This window comes from Miscanthus floridulus, chromosome 15 (assembly GCF_019320115.1).
Source record: "Miscanthus floridulus cultivar M001 chromosome 15, ASM1932011v1, whole genome shotgun sequence".
NCBI classification, from domain to species: domain Eukaryota; kingdom Viridiplantae; phylum Streptophyta; class Magnoliopsida; order Poales; family Poaceae; genus Miscanthus; species Miscanthus floridulus.
This window is the reverse complement of record NC_089594.1, coordinates 73236152-73249072: the sequence shown is the minus strand read 5'-3', so window position 1 is coordinate 73249072 and position 12921 is coordinate 73236152. Positions and strand designations below refer to the sequence as shown.

The following is a 12921-nucleotide window of genomic DNA, read 5'->3' as shown; positions in this document are numbered from 1 at the left end:
CTGCAACCTCCGCACCATCTCGATCGAGGACGTAATCGGGCGCCTTCGGGTGTTCGAGGACCGCGGCAAGCAGAAGTCCGTCACGGACGCCATGGGGCGTCTCCTTCTCACCGAGGAAGACTGGGAGGCGCGCCGCAAGGCTTGCCGAGACCAGGACAGCTCCGGGCGCAGTGCGGCGTCGAGCTCCAGCGGCAAGAAGCGCGGCGGCCGTGGTCGTGGCCGCGGACGCGGCAAGAGCGACGGCTCCGCACCGCGTGATGGCACGAAAGGGCAGCCGGCCGGCGGAAGGAAGCCCAACCGGGATCAATGTGTACGCTGCGGTAAGACTGGCCACTGGGCCAAAGATTGCAGAAGCAAGCCCAAGGAGGAGGCCCATATGGCGCAAGCTGACGAGGACGACGAGCCGACTCTGCTGATGGCTCACGCCTCTGTCTCCTCCAACGCGCCGCTCGCACAGACTGGCGGAGTCCGATCCACTTCTTCCCCGCCGCTACGCGTCATCGAGGCAAAGGTGCTCGCGAAGCTTGATGGCTCAACCGAGCGCGACGACGGCGTCTGGTACCTGGACAGTGGAGCGACGAACCACATGTCGGGCTGCAGGGACGCGTTCGTCGACATCGACACCTCCGTCCGCGGCACCGTCAAATTCGGCGATGGCTCCGAGGTGGCGATCGAGGGGTCCGGCACCGTCCTCTTCGAAGGCAAGACTGGTGAGCACCTGCCACTCACGGGGGTGTATTTCATCCCCAGGCTTACAACCAACATCATCAGCTATGGTCAACTCGAGGAAGGCGGCTGCGAGATCCACTCCAAGAACGGGCTTCTCCGAATCCGCGACAACAAGGGACGGCTGATCATGCGCATCCACCGTTCGACCAACCGCCTGTACCTCCTGCGCGTCAAGATCGCCCGGCCGCTCTGCCTGGCCGCGCGCACATCCGACAGCGCGTGGCTGTGGCATGAACGTTACGGGCATCTGCACTTCGATGCCCTCCGGAAGTTGGAGCAGCGCGGCATGGTGCACGGACTGCCTCCCGTCGACCACGTGCACCAGTTCTGCGCAGACTGCGTCACCACCAAACTGAAGCATAGCCCGTTCCCATCGCAGGCGAAGCGACGAGCTGAAGGCGTCCTCGACTTGGTCCATGGAGATCTATGTGGCCCAATCTCGCCGCAAACACCCGGGGGTAAGCGCTACATACTCCTGCTGGTTGATGACAAGAGCAGGTACATGTGGTGTGTGCTGCTTGCCGCGAAGAGCGACACGCTCGCCGCGGTTCGCAAGTTCCAGGCACAGGTGGAGGTGAAGTCCGGCCGTCGGCTGCGTGTTCTACGCACTGACAACGGCGGCGAATTCACCTCCGTCGCGTTCGAGGAGTACTGCGCCGAGCATGGAGTCCAGAGGCAGCGCACGGCGCCCTACACCCCTCAGCATAACGGGGTAGTGGAGCGCCGAAATCAGTCCGTGATCACGATGGCGAGAAGCTTGCTGAAGAGCCGGAACATGCCGGCATCGTTCTAGGGCGAGGCAGTGGCGACTGCCGTGTTCCTGCTGAACCGCGCCCCCACCAAAGCTGTTGACGGCATGACACCGTTCGAGGCTTGGCACGGACGGCGTCCTGGCGTACACTTCCTGCGGACCTTCGGCTGCGTGGCCTACATCAAGTCGACGAAGCCACGTCTAAGCAAGTTGGAGGACCGCGGAGTGCCTGTGGTGTTCATCGGGTACGAACCCGAGGCGAAGGCATGGCGCTTCTACGATCCTGCCTCTCGGCGTGCGGTCGTGTCCAGAGACGCTGTCTTCGACGAGGCTGCAGCATGGAGCTGGGGTGACTCGGATCCGTCCAGGGTCAATGGCTTTGACTTCGTCATCGAGCCACAAGAGCAGGAGGAAGATGCTGGCGGGTGGGTCCAGTCACCGGTGTCGCTGGACGCACCAGGGTTCTTTGAAGAGCCTGGCGCGGACGCGCACCATGAGCCATCTGCCGCGCCAGCGTCATCTCCAGCCACACCTGCGCCGACAGCAGCTCCAGAGGTGGAGTTCGTGTCGCCTCCTCCAGACGCTGATGAGTACCTGGACGCCGACAACGACGACTTCGAGCCTCGTTTCCGCTCCATGGACAGTGTCCTTGGACCGGCAACCCCGCCAGGGCTGGCTGTGCGACAGCTTGTCCTAGCTGCACGCACAGTTGCAGCTGAGCTCCACCTTCAGATCGAGAACGAGCCAGGCACATTTGCAGAGGCTCAGAAGGAAGCCCCGTGGAGGCGTGCCATGCTGGAGGAAATGGCGTCTACTGAAGACAACCAAACCTGGCAGCTAGTACCGCTTCCTCCTGGTCATCGTCCGATCGGGTTGAAGTGGGTATATAAGCTGAAGAAGAACAGCGCCGGCGAGGTTGTCAAGCACAAAGCCCGCCTTGTTGCGAAAGGATATGTTCAGCAGCAGGGCGTGGACTTTGAAGAGGTGTTCGCGCCTGTGGCACGGATAGAATCTGTGCGTCTGCTGCTTGCTCTGGCCGCTCAGGAGGGGTGGTCAGTGCATCACATGGACGTGAAGTCCGTGTTCTTGAATGGCGTGCTGACGGAGGAAGTCTACGTCAAGCAGCCTCCTGGCTTTGCCGTCGCGGGAGAGGAGAACAAGGTGCTGCGCCTCCACAAGGCGCTCTATGGACTTCGGCAGGCTCCGCGCGCATGGAATGCAAAGCTCGACGAGACGTTGGTGGCCCTCGGTTTTGAGCACAGCGTGTCGGAACATGCAGTGTATGCCCGTGGCATGGGCTCATCGCGTCTGCTAGTGGGCGTGTACGTCGACGACCTCGTCATCACCGGGGACAACGCCGACGAGATTGCCAAGTTCAAGAAGCAGATGAGTTCCAGGTTCAAAATGAGCGATCTTGGTCTACTTTCTTTCTACTTAGGCATTGAAGTGCAGCAGGGAGCAGGGGGCATCAAGCTCTCACAGGCAGCGTATGCACGGAAGATACTGGAGCGTGCAGGGATGGCAGGTTGTAACCCCTGTCACACCCCGATGGAGCCACGGCTGAAGTTGTCTAAGAACAGCACGGCTCCGATGGTGAATGCCACTGAGTACCGTGGGATTGTTGGATGCCTGCGATACTTAGTGCACACACGGCCTGATATAGCTTTCGCCGTGGGTTATATCAGCAGATTCATGGAGACTCCAACAACTGAGCACCTCAATGCAGTGAAGAAAATTCTGCGCTACATCTCAGGTACACTGGATTATGGCTGTTATTACAGACGTACTGGAGCAGATGTGAAGCTGCTCGGTTACAGTGATGCTGACATGGGAGGAGACATTGATTCAAGGAAGAGCACCACAGGTGTTTTGTTCTTTCTTGGATCGTGCCCAGTAACTTGGCAGTCCCAGAAGCAGAAAGTTGTCGCCCTCTCCTCCTGTGAAGCAGAGTATATAGCAGGGACGACGGCAGCTTGTCAAGGAATTTGGTTGGCGCAGCTTCTGTCAGAATTGAAGAGTGAAGAGCGTGCTGCCTTCCTGTTGAAGATGGACAGTCAATCTGCCATTGCTCTCAGTAAGAATCCTGTCTACCATGATCGAAGTAAGCATATAGATGTTCGATATCATTTTATCCGCGAATGCATTGGTGATGGGAGGATGGATGTTGAGCACGTCCGCACTGAAGAGCAGCTCGCCGACATACTGACCAAGCCGCTAGCACGAGATCGTTTCTGTGAGCTACGTGTTCAGCTTGGTGTCGTCAACGTCGGCAAGGAACTTCAGACTTAGGGGGTGAAATGTGAGTCTTAACTGTAAGTCTGAGTTCAGTTCGTTTTGCTTTCATTTTCAGTTAAGTTCAGTTAGCGTTCTGTTAGCGTAGAGCTCGGCTTTGGATTCTTTCCTCCCGAGCGCGTCTTTGTACCATTTCTGTAGGATCGTGGCGTGGACTGGGCGTGTGGGATGGCACATGCAGTAGTGCGGTTCATGGCCACGAATGTCGGTTGGTGCGAGCAAAGCCCGGCCACCATTTTCTTTCCGTTGAAGTCTTCTCTGTAATTAGATACAAATAATAGAGGAGCATAAACAGAAAAGCTGCTGCAGTTTGCACAGCACCAAAAAAATACCCTGTGTTCATCGTGCTTGTATTCTCAGTACGTGAGGTTGAGAGTTTCTTGGCCGGAACATTTCAGGCTGACACAGGCCACCGGGTTGGATCGGAGTCGGCTCGTCGCCGATGAAGGTGACAACTGACAAGAGGTATCCGTATCTCCTTTTCGCTTCGTCAGGGCTTGTTTAGTTTCAAAGTTTAGTCCCTATCGTATCGTAAATATAGACTAAAAATAACTAATTGTACAGATTACGGCTAATTTGCGAGATGAATTTTTTAAGCCTACCTAATCCATAATTTGACAATACGGTGCTACAATAAAGCTAATGATGAATTAATGAGGCTTAATAAATTCGTTTCGTGGATTTCGGAGAACTTCTATAATTTATTTTATTATTACTATTAAACACTCTTGTGTAATACCCATATGACACGGCCTGGCCTGGATTTAAACACCACCTCAGTCAGGTACGACCGCTCAGTTTTGTCTTTCTATCTCTTATACATACAGACTGCAGACCCAGACCTCATCTCTTCTCTCTATGAGATATCTCTTGTTTCATTCACTGCTCGTTAAAATCACAAAAAGCAAGGCTTGAATATCTCCGATCCATCCCCTTTTATGCATGCCGTCCGTTGAAGAAAATATCTCCCGGGTTTTTGGATAAGTCTACTACATGTGAGGTTCTGAGCAAAGCGTTGCGAGCACTGACTGAACACTGAACAGGAAGCCAACAAACACCTGCTGGCTGCTGCAGTCCACGCCAACAAATCAAAGCAGCTCCTGCACCATCATGCTCTGATCTCCATGGAGAGTTGATCGTCGCGTTGAGGTACTCATGCATATGCATCCATCCACTTTGGCACTTTGCACGTATTATATCCTCTTCCATTTCTTCCATGCTCGATCTTGTCATGCTAGCTAGCTCGCCGATTTCTTGGTTGTTCTTACCCGGCGGCGTCCGTCCACAGCTACTCAGATCACTCTCTCTCGGGCGAAACTAAATTCCGGTCCGGGGGACAACGACGATGGACATCATCAACGGCGCCGTGCTCCCGCGCTACCACGCCGCCGCCCCCGTCACGGGCGCTGCGGCGGCTTCCGTCGCCGACGCGAGGGTCAGCGGACACCTCCAGCTGCTCCGGCGCGTGCGCCTCAGAGGAACCGGAAGCGCTTGCGCTGGGCTGCAGGCGACGACCCGTAGGTTCTTCTCCTCGCTGCAGCAGCGGCACGGGCACGGGAGGACCATCGGCTGGCCGGCTCGCTGCACCCTCGGCGGCTCCTCCTCCGACGGCGACGGCGACGGCGCCGCCGCCGCGGACTTCGACGCCAGCGGGGAGGAGTTCGTCGACTCCAGCGTCATGGAGGCCGGTTGGTATCCATCTCTTTTATTTCAGCATTATTAGGAGCACAACACGTCCATTGCTTGTCTGGTGCTCAACAAAATCCGTGCTTGCTTGCCGCAGTTGAACTCAGGAGCATGTCGGACGGCGGTTTCGTCATCAAGATGCGCGACGGCAAGAACCTGAGATGCGTGCAGAACAACCCTCGAGTGCTCAGGCTCCGGGACTCGGCGCCGCACCACGCGATTGTGCTCAAGATGGAAGACGGCAGCGACCTTCTGCTCCCCATCATCGTCAGTACGTACCAGTTCCTTGCTTGCTGCTTGGATGAATAATTCCTCATTGACGTCATTAATTGCTGTTGGCAGCAGATTCTTTTGTTTCTAATTAATCTTGTTGCTTGCACGTGCTACCTTCCTCTTCCTCCTCCCCAGTGGAGACGCCGAGCATCATGTTGCTGGCTGCGCTTCGGAACATCCGAATTGTAAGAGCTGGATTTAGTTACTGCACAAACTTCTGTATATAGGTGCTCATAAGCATGGTGTGTCTAAACTGCACTGACATTGCTATTTCTTCGACTCTTTCTAGCCAAGGCCAACTATCTATAATGTGGTATTGGAGATGACTGCAAGGATGGGATATGAGGTGTGTTGGAGAAAAAAAAAAAACCATTGCATTGCTGCTCGATATGCTGCCTCACCGATCACTTTGGCCACGTACTCTGCTTTTCAGGTGCGTTTGGTGCGGATTACAGAAATGGTCCATGACGCATACTATTCTCGACTATATCTTGCAAAGGTAATTGCAATCCCAAGTTATATCACATAAACAATCCTTTTAGTTTATTGGTCTGAAAAAAAAGCATGTCAACATGACACCAGATTGGGAATGACCAAGATACTATTAGTTTCGACCTCAAGCCATCGGATGCTATCAACATTGCTTTCCGTTGCAAGGTATGCATTTGCTTCATTTACTTTTCAGTACCAGATGACAATATTTGTGTGTGGACCACACCTATTGCTGATACTGAAGGTTTACCTTGTATCTTTTTGGCCTAGTGACCATGTAAATTATATATACTTCGTTTGAGTATAAACTATAAACCATTCAATTGGAGAATCAAAACAACATGATTCCTTTGATTGGTCAGCAAAGCAACCTCCCCGTTCTATTCTGATTTTGATGCTATAAACCTTGCTGTTGGGGGATGATATGATCCCAATACAATGATATGGATAGATAAATTCCTCTTTTAGGAATCTTACTATTACTAATTACAGACCTAACGGAGTCTTCCCCTTAATTCTCACCATATGCGCTAGAGATTTTTTTTCGGGTAAACAATGATTATGAAAAATATTAATATTCTCTTGAGGTTAGCACCGATACCCGATCTTAGATATTACTTGAAGCTCTGTTGCAGATCTTAAGTGACACGGTGCAGATTTTAAATAACCGTCATGTCACTCTAGTACTTAGAGTGCAGTCTACGACCTAAAATTCTTATTTTCAACAAAAAAAAGAAACAAAAGGAGAGTTAATAAAGAAGTTTCAGCTTAACTTGAGGATAAAAAAAAATCTATAGCAACGAATTAGATTAAATTTGAAAATCAAAATCTAGATTCATGAGTCATGACAATAAAAGACACATGTTGCAACAAGGTCAAGAGCCGCTATGGTCTATTTCAACTACATGCAAAAGACACAAAAGTGTCTTGCAATGGATAAAAAATATGGATATAAATGAAAAAAACATATTAAACAGTAGTTGAGAAGTTTATCATAACTGAGCAGTGACTAAAGAGTATCTATTATGCTGATTGTGTTAGAAAATGAACAAACAGAAAAAAAAACATGTAAATTAATATAAGTAATTTTTATTAGTCATAGGTATTGAACAGCAACATATAATACTTTTATCTCCTAAGATTCTAAACGAGTTGATGCACTAGTATAATATATGCAGACAAATTCTGTAAGTTGTTCTATTGCTCATTGGGTAAGGTACTTATTCCAATTTGGTGGTTCATCCATAGGTCCCTATACAAGTTAACAGGCGTATTGCATATAACAATGGATTGAAAGTCGTACAACCAAAGGCGGCTGAGAGTTACGTAGGCTCTGACGACATTCAAATCACAAGGTTTGACAGGTAGACATACAAATTCTGTTTTTTATATATTCCTGTATGGACAAGTGTCTTCTTAAACTCTGCAACTGCAACCATTCCACTTTGCAGGCCTGATGACCAACATTGCAGTGAGGCCCAAGAGTTTGATTTGGTCCGGAATATGCTCATCGCTGCAGTGGAAGAACGCTACAAAGATGCTGGTGAGCTCCTGCGGACTTGCACAACTGCAATGTTAAAGACTGTTTTTCTTTTCAGTTTTACTTTGAGTAATCCTTCTAATCGACTGATCTCCTTCCTCCTATTATTTTTTTTTCCAGCTCAATACAGAGACCAACTTTTCACGTTGCGGTCAAAGAAAAAGAACGCAATATAGCAGGCCCAGGCCATTATACATGAAACATCCACAGATGGGTGCACAATTCAACTTGCTAGGCCTTGATGGGGGTGTACATAGGAGGCCTTTTGCTGAAGCACATGAAGCTTCGGCAAACATCTAAGAAGCACCATGTAAATACCTACAGACTTTATGTATAGACACACGGATAGTATAATTCTGGATTCTAAGAAGCCCCGTTTGGTTGGGCTTACCTGCTTAGGCAACGAAGGGTGTGGGAACCCATAAGTACTTTTGCAACAAAGGGGTGGGAACTTATAGGTAATAGAACTTAAGATCACTAGGAGTAGATCTAGCAAGTATAAACTTGTATTTAGGATATAGTAAATCCTAGAACATGAACTAAAACTGAGAGATAGAGAGTGAGGATGAGAGTGGAGAGGCGTTACAGACCATCGGCAGGCTTGGTGGAGGAGCTGGCCATGGTGTCGATGTAGAGTAGCAGTGGAGTCCGGCGACGGTGTGGACATCGCAGTGGAGGCGCGGTCGCAGAGGCGGCGATGAAGACGGTGGCCGGCTTTCCGTCGCTGGCAGCGTCCCCTCTCTAAATCGGCTTAGGGTTAGAATGTAGGTGGGGTTTGTGGCGGCTCAGGTGAACCTCATGCCTTGTGCCTCGGCCCCTACCTCCTTTTTATGGCGCCGTGCGATGGGGTCCACCAACCATAGATAGGGTTGGGCGCCCCCGATCAGGGCGCGGATCAAGGGGCCAATTGGCTGTTGGGCCAAGTTGGTAGAGATCAATCTAACATTCTCCCCCTTGATCTCACCTTACGACTTAAACTTAACTTACTTTATCTTTTTCTCATTCCATCACAGATCAGTGCAAAAGGCGTGCTTCATCGTCACGGTTAGTTGCCATTAGATTAACAGCTACAATGCACCTCTCTGTTTTGAAACAGATTCTCATATAGGTCCTTATTATCCAGGAATCATAGACTTTCCCTTAAACCCATGTCGGCTAAGTGTACTCTGAATACGTTGAGTGGTAAGCCTTTTGTAAGCAGATCCACGAGCATGTTTTCTGTACTTATATGCTCAAGACTAATTATATGATCCCGGACTTTGTCTTTCACAACATAATACTTTATGTCAATGTGTTTGGCAGCACCACTTGACCTATTGTTGTGAGCATAACATACTGCTGGATTATTATCGCAGTATAACTTGAGTGACTTATGTATGTCGTCTACCACTTTCAATCCGGACATGAACTTCTTTAGCCAATTCACCTGCCATGTGGCCTCATAACACACTACAAACTCGGCATACATCGTAGACGATGTAGTGACAGTTTGCTTTGAGCTTTTCCACGATATAGCTCCTCCTGTGAGAGTGAATATATATCCTGACGTGGATTTTCTATCATCTCTCGCATAATCTGAATCTGTATACCCCTCTATGTGTACGGAATCAGATCTTCTGTACATTAGCATGAGACCTTTTGTGCCTTGCAAGTAACACAAAACTTTCTTTACTAGTCTCCAGTATTCTATTCTTGGATTACTCTGATATCCGCCAACTAACCCGATAACACATGCTAAGTCAGGGCGTGTACACACTTGAGCATGCTGTAAACTTCCGACAGCTGAAGCATATGGAACCGCTTTTATTTAATCGATCTCATATTGGTTCCTAGGGCATTAAAATTCCCCAAATCTATCACCCTTGACTATGGGAGTATGTGAAGGCTTACAATTTTACATACTGTATTTCTTTAGAATCTTTTCTAAGTATGTCTTTTGTGATAGTCCTAAAACCTCATTTTCTCTATCTCGTTGAATCTCTATTCCTAGAATGAACGAAGCTTCACTGAGATCCTTCATATCAAACTTTGAGGACAAAAACTTATTCATTTCTAGTAGTAGATTAACATCACTACTAGCAAGTAAGATGTCATCCACATACAAGATTAGAAAAATGTATTTTTCATTCTTGAACTTTGCATAAACACAATTGTCCTCTATATTTTCTTGAAACCCAAACTTCCTTATTGTACTATCAAACTTTAAATACAACTGTCTTGACGCTTGTTTTAATCCGTAAATAAATTTCTTCAGGCGGCATCCTATACGTTCTTTTCCTTCCACAACAAAACATTTTGGTTGTGCCATGTAAATTTTTTCCTCCAAATCCCTGTTTAGGAATGCTGTCTTTACATCCATCTGATATAATTCTAAATCATAATGTGCTACAAGCGCCATTATGATTCTAAAAGAATCCTTACATGAGACTGGAGAAAATGCCTCATTATAATCTATGCATTCTCTTTGCGTGAAGTCTTTTGCCATAAGTTGCGCTTTAAACCTTTCTACATTCCCTTTGGAGTCATATTTAGTTTTGTAGATCCATTTACAGCCTACTGTCTTGGCTCCTTTAGGAATTGTTTCTAAGTCCCAAACTCCGTTGGTATTCATTAATCTTATTTCATCCTGCATGGCTTCAAGCCACTTTGATGATTGAGCGCTTCTCATGGCTTCTTCAAATGAGGTGGGATCACCCTCTATTTGAAATTCTTTACATTCATAGACTTCGTAGTCATCAGGAATGACTAGCTTCTTGACTCTTTGAGACCTTCTAGGGGCCTCGTTAGTTAACACTTATTCTATATGAGGCTGTTGTTGCTCTTCCTCATGTGTGACAATGGATTCTATAGGATGCTGAACGACAGGTCCTCATGTTCATTCATTATTGCCACAGGAGAACTAACAACGGGTGCTGTTACTACAGTGTCTTGCACTGTTGGTACAGCAACAACAAGTAGCGTGAAGGATGGCTCCTGAACCATCGAAGTGGGCATGTATACCCGCTTCTCTTCAAGATTAATTTCCCGTGCTGTCATGCTCCCCCTGACCATATCATCTTCCAAGAACATAGCATGTCTTGTTTCTATAAACTTCGTATGTCTGTCAGAACAATAGAAGCGATAACCTTTTGACTTTTCTTGATAGCCAATGAAATGGAAACTGGCTATCTTGGAGTCTGACTTCCCTATGTTTGGGTTAAAGGCTTTAGCCTTAGCTGGACAACCCCACACATGTAAATAGTTAAGTGAGGGTTCCTTTCCTATCCACAACTCATATGGTGTTTTGGGCACCAACTTGCTTTGCACTCGATTAAGAATATGAATGGCGGGTTTTAACGTCTCCATCCATAAACTTATCGGTAGAGTAGAGTAACTTATCATACTTCTTACCATATCCATTAAGGTACAGTTATGTCTTTCAGCTACTCCATTCTACTGAGGCTCGCCCGATGTAGAGTACTAGCCAACTATGTCATTTTCCTATAACAACCTTGCAAAAGGTCTAGGAACTTGGCCATATGGGGTGTGTCGACCGTAGTACTCTCCCCCACGGTCAGATCTTACTACTTTAATCTTTAAGTTGTGCTGATTTTCTACTTCAGCCTTAAATGTCTTAAATTTATCCAATGCTTCTGATCTTTATTTAATTGGATAAATATAGCCAAAATGAGAATAATCATCTGTGAATGTTATAAATGAATCATAACCATCCACACACTTCACAGGAAAAGGACCATAGATGTCTGTGTGAACTATTTCTAAAATTCATGTGCTTTATTTGACATTTTTCTTTATTTTCTTAACATACATTCCTTTTATGCAATCAATGCATTGTTCTAAATCTGAAATTCTAAAGGCGGAAGAATTGATTTCTTAATCAATCGCTCTATTCTTCTCCTCAAAAATAGTCTAAAAGATAGTACCATAATTTCGATGATATATCATGAATTCTCTTTTGTTTATTTGTTGCATTCATAGACGAGGAGGCATTCTCATTCTCAGTGCTCACAGCATTCACATTCTCAGAAAGTGATAACAAATAAAGCTTGTCTTGTAAGAAGGCAAGACCAACACACTTATTATTAAACACAATCTGACATGTGTCATTACCAAAATGACAATCATATCCATTATCGTCTAGTCGTGAAACACTTATCAAGTTTCTATGCAAAGAGGGTACATAAAGAATATCTGAAAGCTGAAGTATAAAACCATCATCTAATTCTAGAGAGAGATCTCTAATGGCTTCAACTTAAGCTTCAACTCCATTTGCAACTTTAATTCTTCTTTCTCCTCTTTGTAGGGTCCTACTCGTATGGAATCCCTGTAATGAATTTGTAACATGAATAGTTGCACATGAATCAATCCACCAAGTAGATTTTGCATAACTTAAATACAAGGACTTATCTATGAATATAATGAAGTCCTCACCTCTCTTCAAAAGGTTCTTCAGGAAATCTAGATAGTCCCTCTGGTAATGTCCATGCTTCTTGCACCATTTGCACCGATCCTTTTCAACTTGGGCATTGTTGTTCTTCTGATGTTGGTCATTCTGAGGGGCTTTCCCTTAAGGTTTGGAATTCTTGTTAAAGTTCTTCTTCTTGTTGTCCTTCACAAGGTTAGTAGAGTCACCCTGTGAGCTTTTCAGCCTCTCCTCTTCTTACACACACATTGCAATGAGTTTCTCAATATCCCATTTATCGGGCTGCATGTTGTAATATACAACAAAAGTTTCATATTCTTTAGGCAAGGAACCAAAAACCAAATGAATCAGGAACTCATCCTTGAGCCCCAAATCCATTGACTTTAGCTTGGAAGTCGTGTTGCTCATCTTCAGTATGTGCTCTCTTTTCCCTCCACTATAGTATTTCTCATTGAATAATTTCTTTATCAAGTACTGGCATAAGCCTTTGAAGAGCTAGTAAACCGACTCTCTGCTTTCTTGAGATACTCTATGGCGGTGTCACAATCTAGGATAGACCCCCTTATTACATCTGAAATAGTGGACTTAGCCACCGTCAAGCACTTGCGGTTTGAAATTTTCTATTTCTTACTTTCGAGATCATATTTCATTCTTACTGAAATCAGCATCAGTTTTATTTTCTTCCCTCACCTGGTCCACTAGCTCAGTAGGACACAGAGAGGTAAGCGCTAGGTC

The 12921-nt window shown here is 46.9% G+C and overlaps 1 protein-coding gene across 4 annotated transcripts; it reads left to right on the top strand.

Moving 5' to 3' along the window:
- Nucleotides 1-4690: 4690 nt before the first annotated feature.
- Nucleotides 4691-8166, top strand: LOC136508512 (bifunctional nuclease-like). 4 transcript variants are annotated; one of them, XM_066503197.1, is made up of 10 exons: nucleotides 4698-4921; nucleotides 5011-5460; nucleotides 5556-5729; nucleotides 5867-5916; nucleotides 6021-6077; nucleotides 6165-6230; nucleotides 6314-6388; nucleotides 7472-7587; nucleotides 7675-7766; nucleotides 7884-8166. In XM_066503197.1, the coding sequence occupies exons 2-10, from the start codon at nucleotides 5118-5120 to the stop codon at nucleotides 7937-7939; spliced, it is 1029 nt and encodes a 342-aa protein (XP_066359294.1). In that variant the 5' UTR covers nucleotides 4698-4921; nucleotides 5011-5117; the 3' UTR covers nucleotides 7940-8166. The 4 variants fall into 4 exon arrangements, with proteins under 4 accessions (XP_066359295.1, XP_066359294.1, XP_066359292.1 ...); XM_066503196.1 differs by having other exon boundaries at nucleotides 4699-4921; nucleotides 5061-5460; XM_066503198.1 differs by having other exon boundaries at nucleotides 4691-5460; nucleotides 7472-7578.
- Nucleotides 8167-12921: the final 4755 nt, after the last annotated feature.

What these genes read in the sequence shown, in the direction of transcription:
- LOC136508512 (XM_066503197.1), top strand. Translation starts at nt 5,118, where the DNA reads ATGGACATCATCAACGGCGCCGTGCTCCCGCGCTACCACGCCGCCGCC. An exon ending in CTCGACTATATCTTGCAAAG is followed by an intron (nt 6,231 to 6,313) that starts GTAATTGCAATC and finishes ACATGACACCAG; the next exon opens with ATTGGGAATGACCAAGATAC. An exon ending in ACATTGCTTTCCGTTGCAAG is followed by an intron (nt 6,389 to 7,471) that starts GTATGCATTTGC and finishes GTTCATCCATAG; the next exon opens with GTCCCTATACAAGTTAACAG.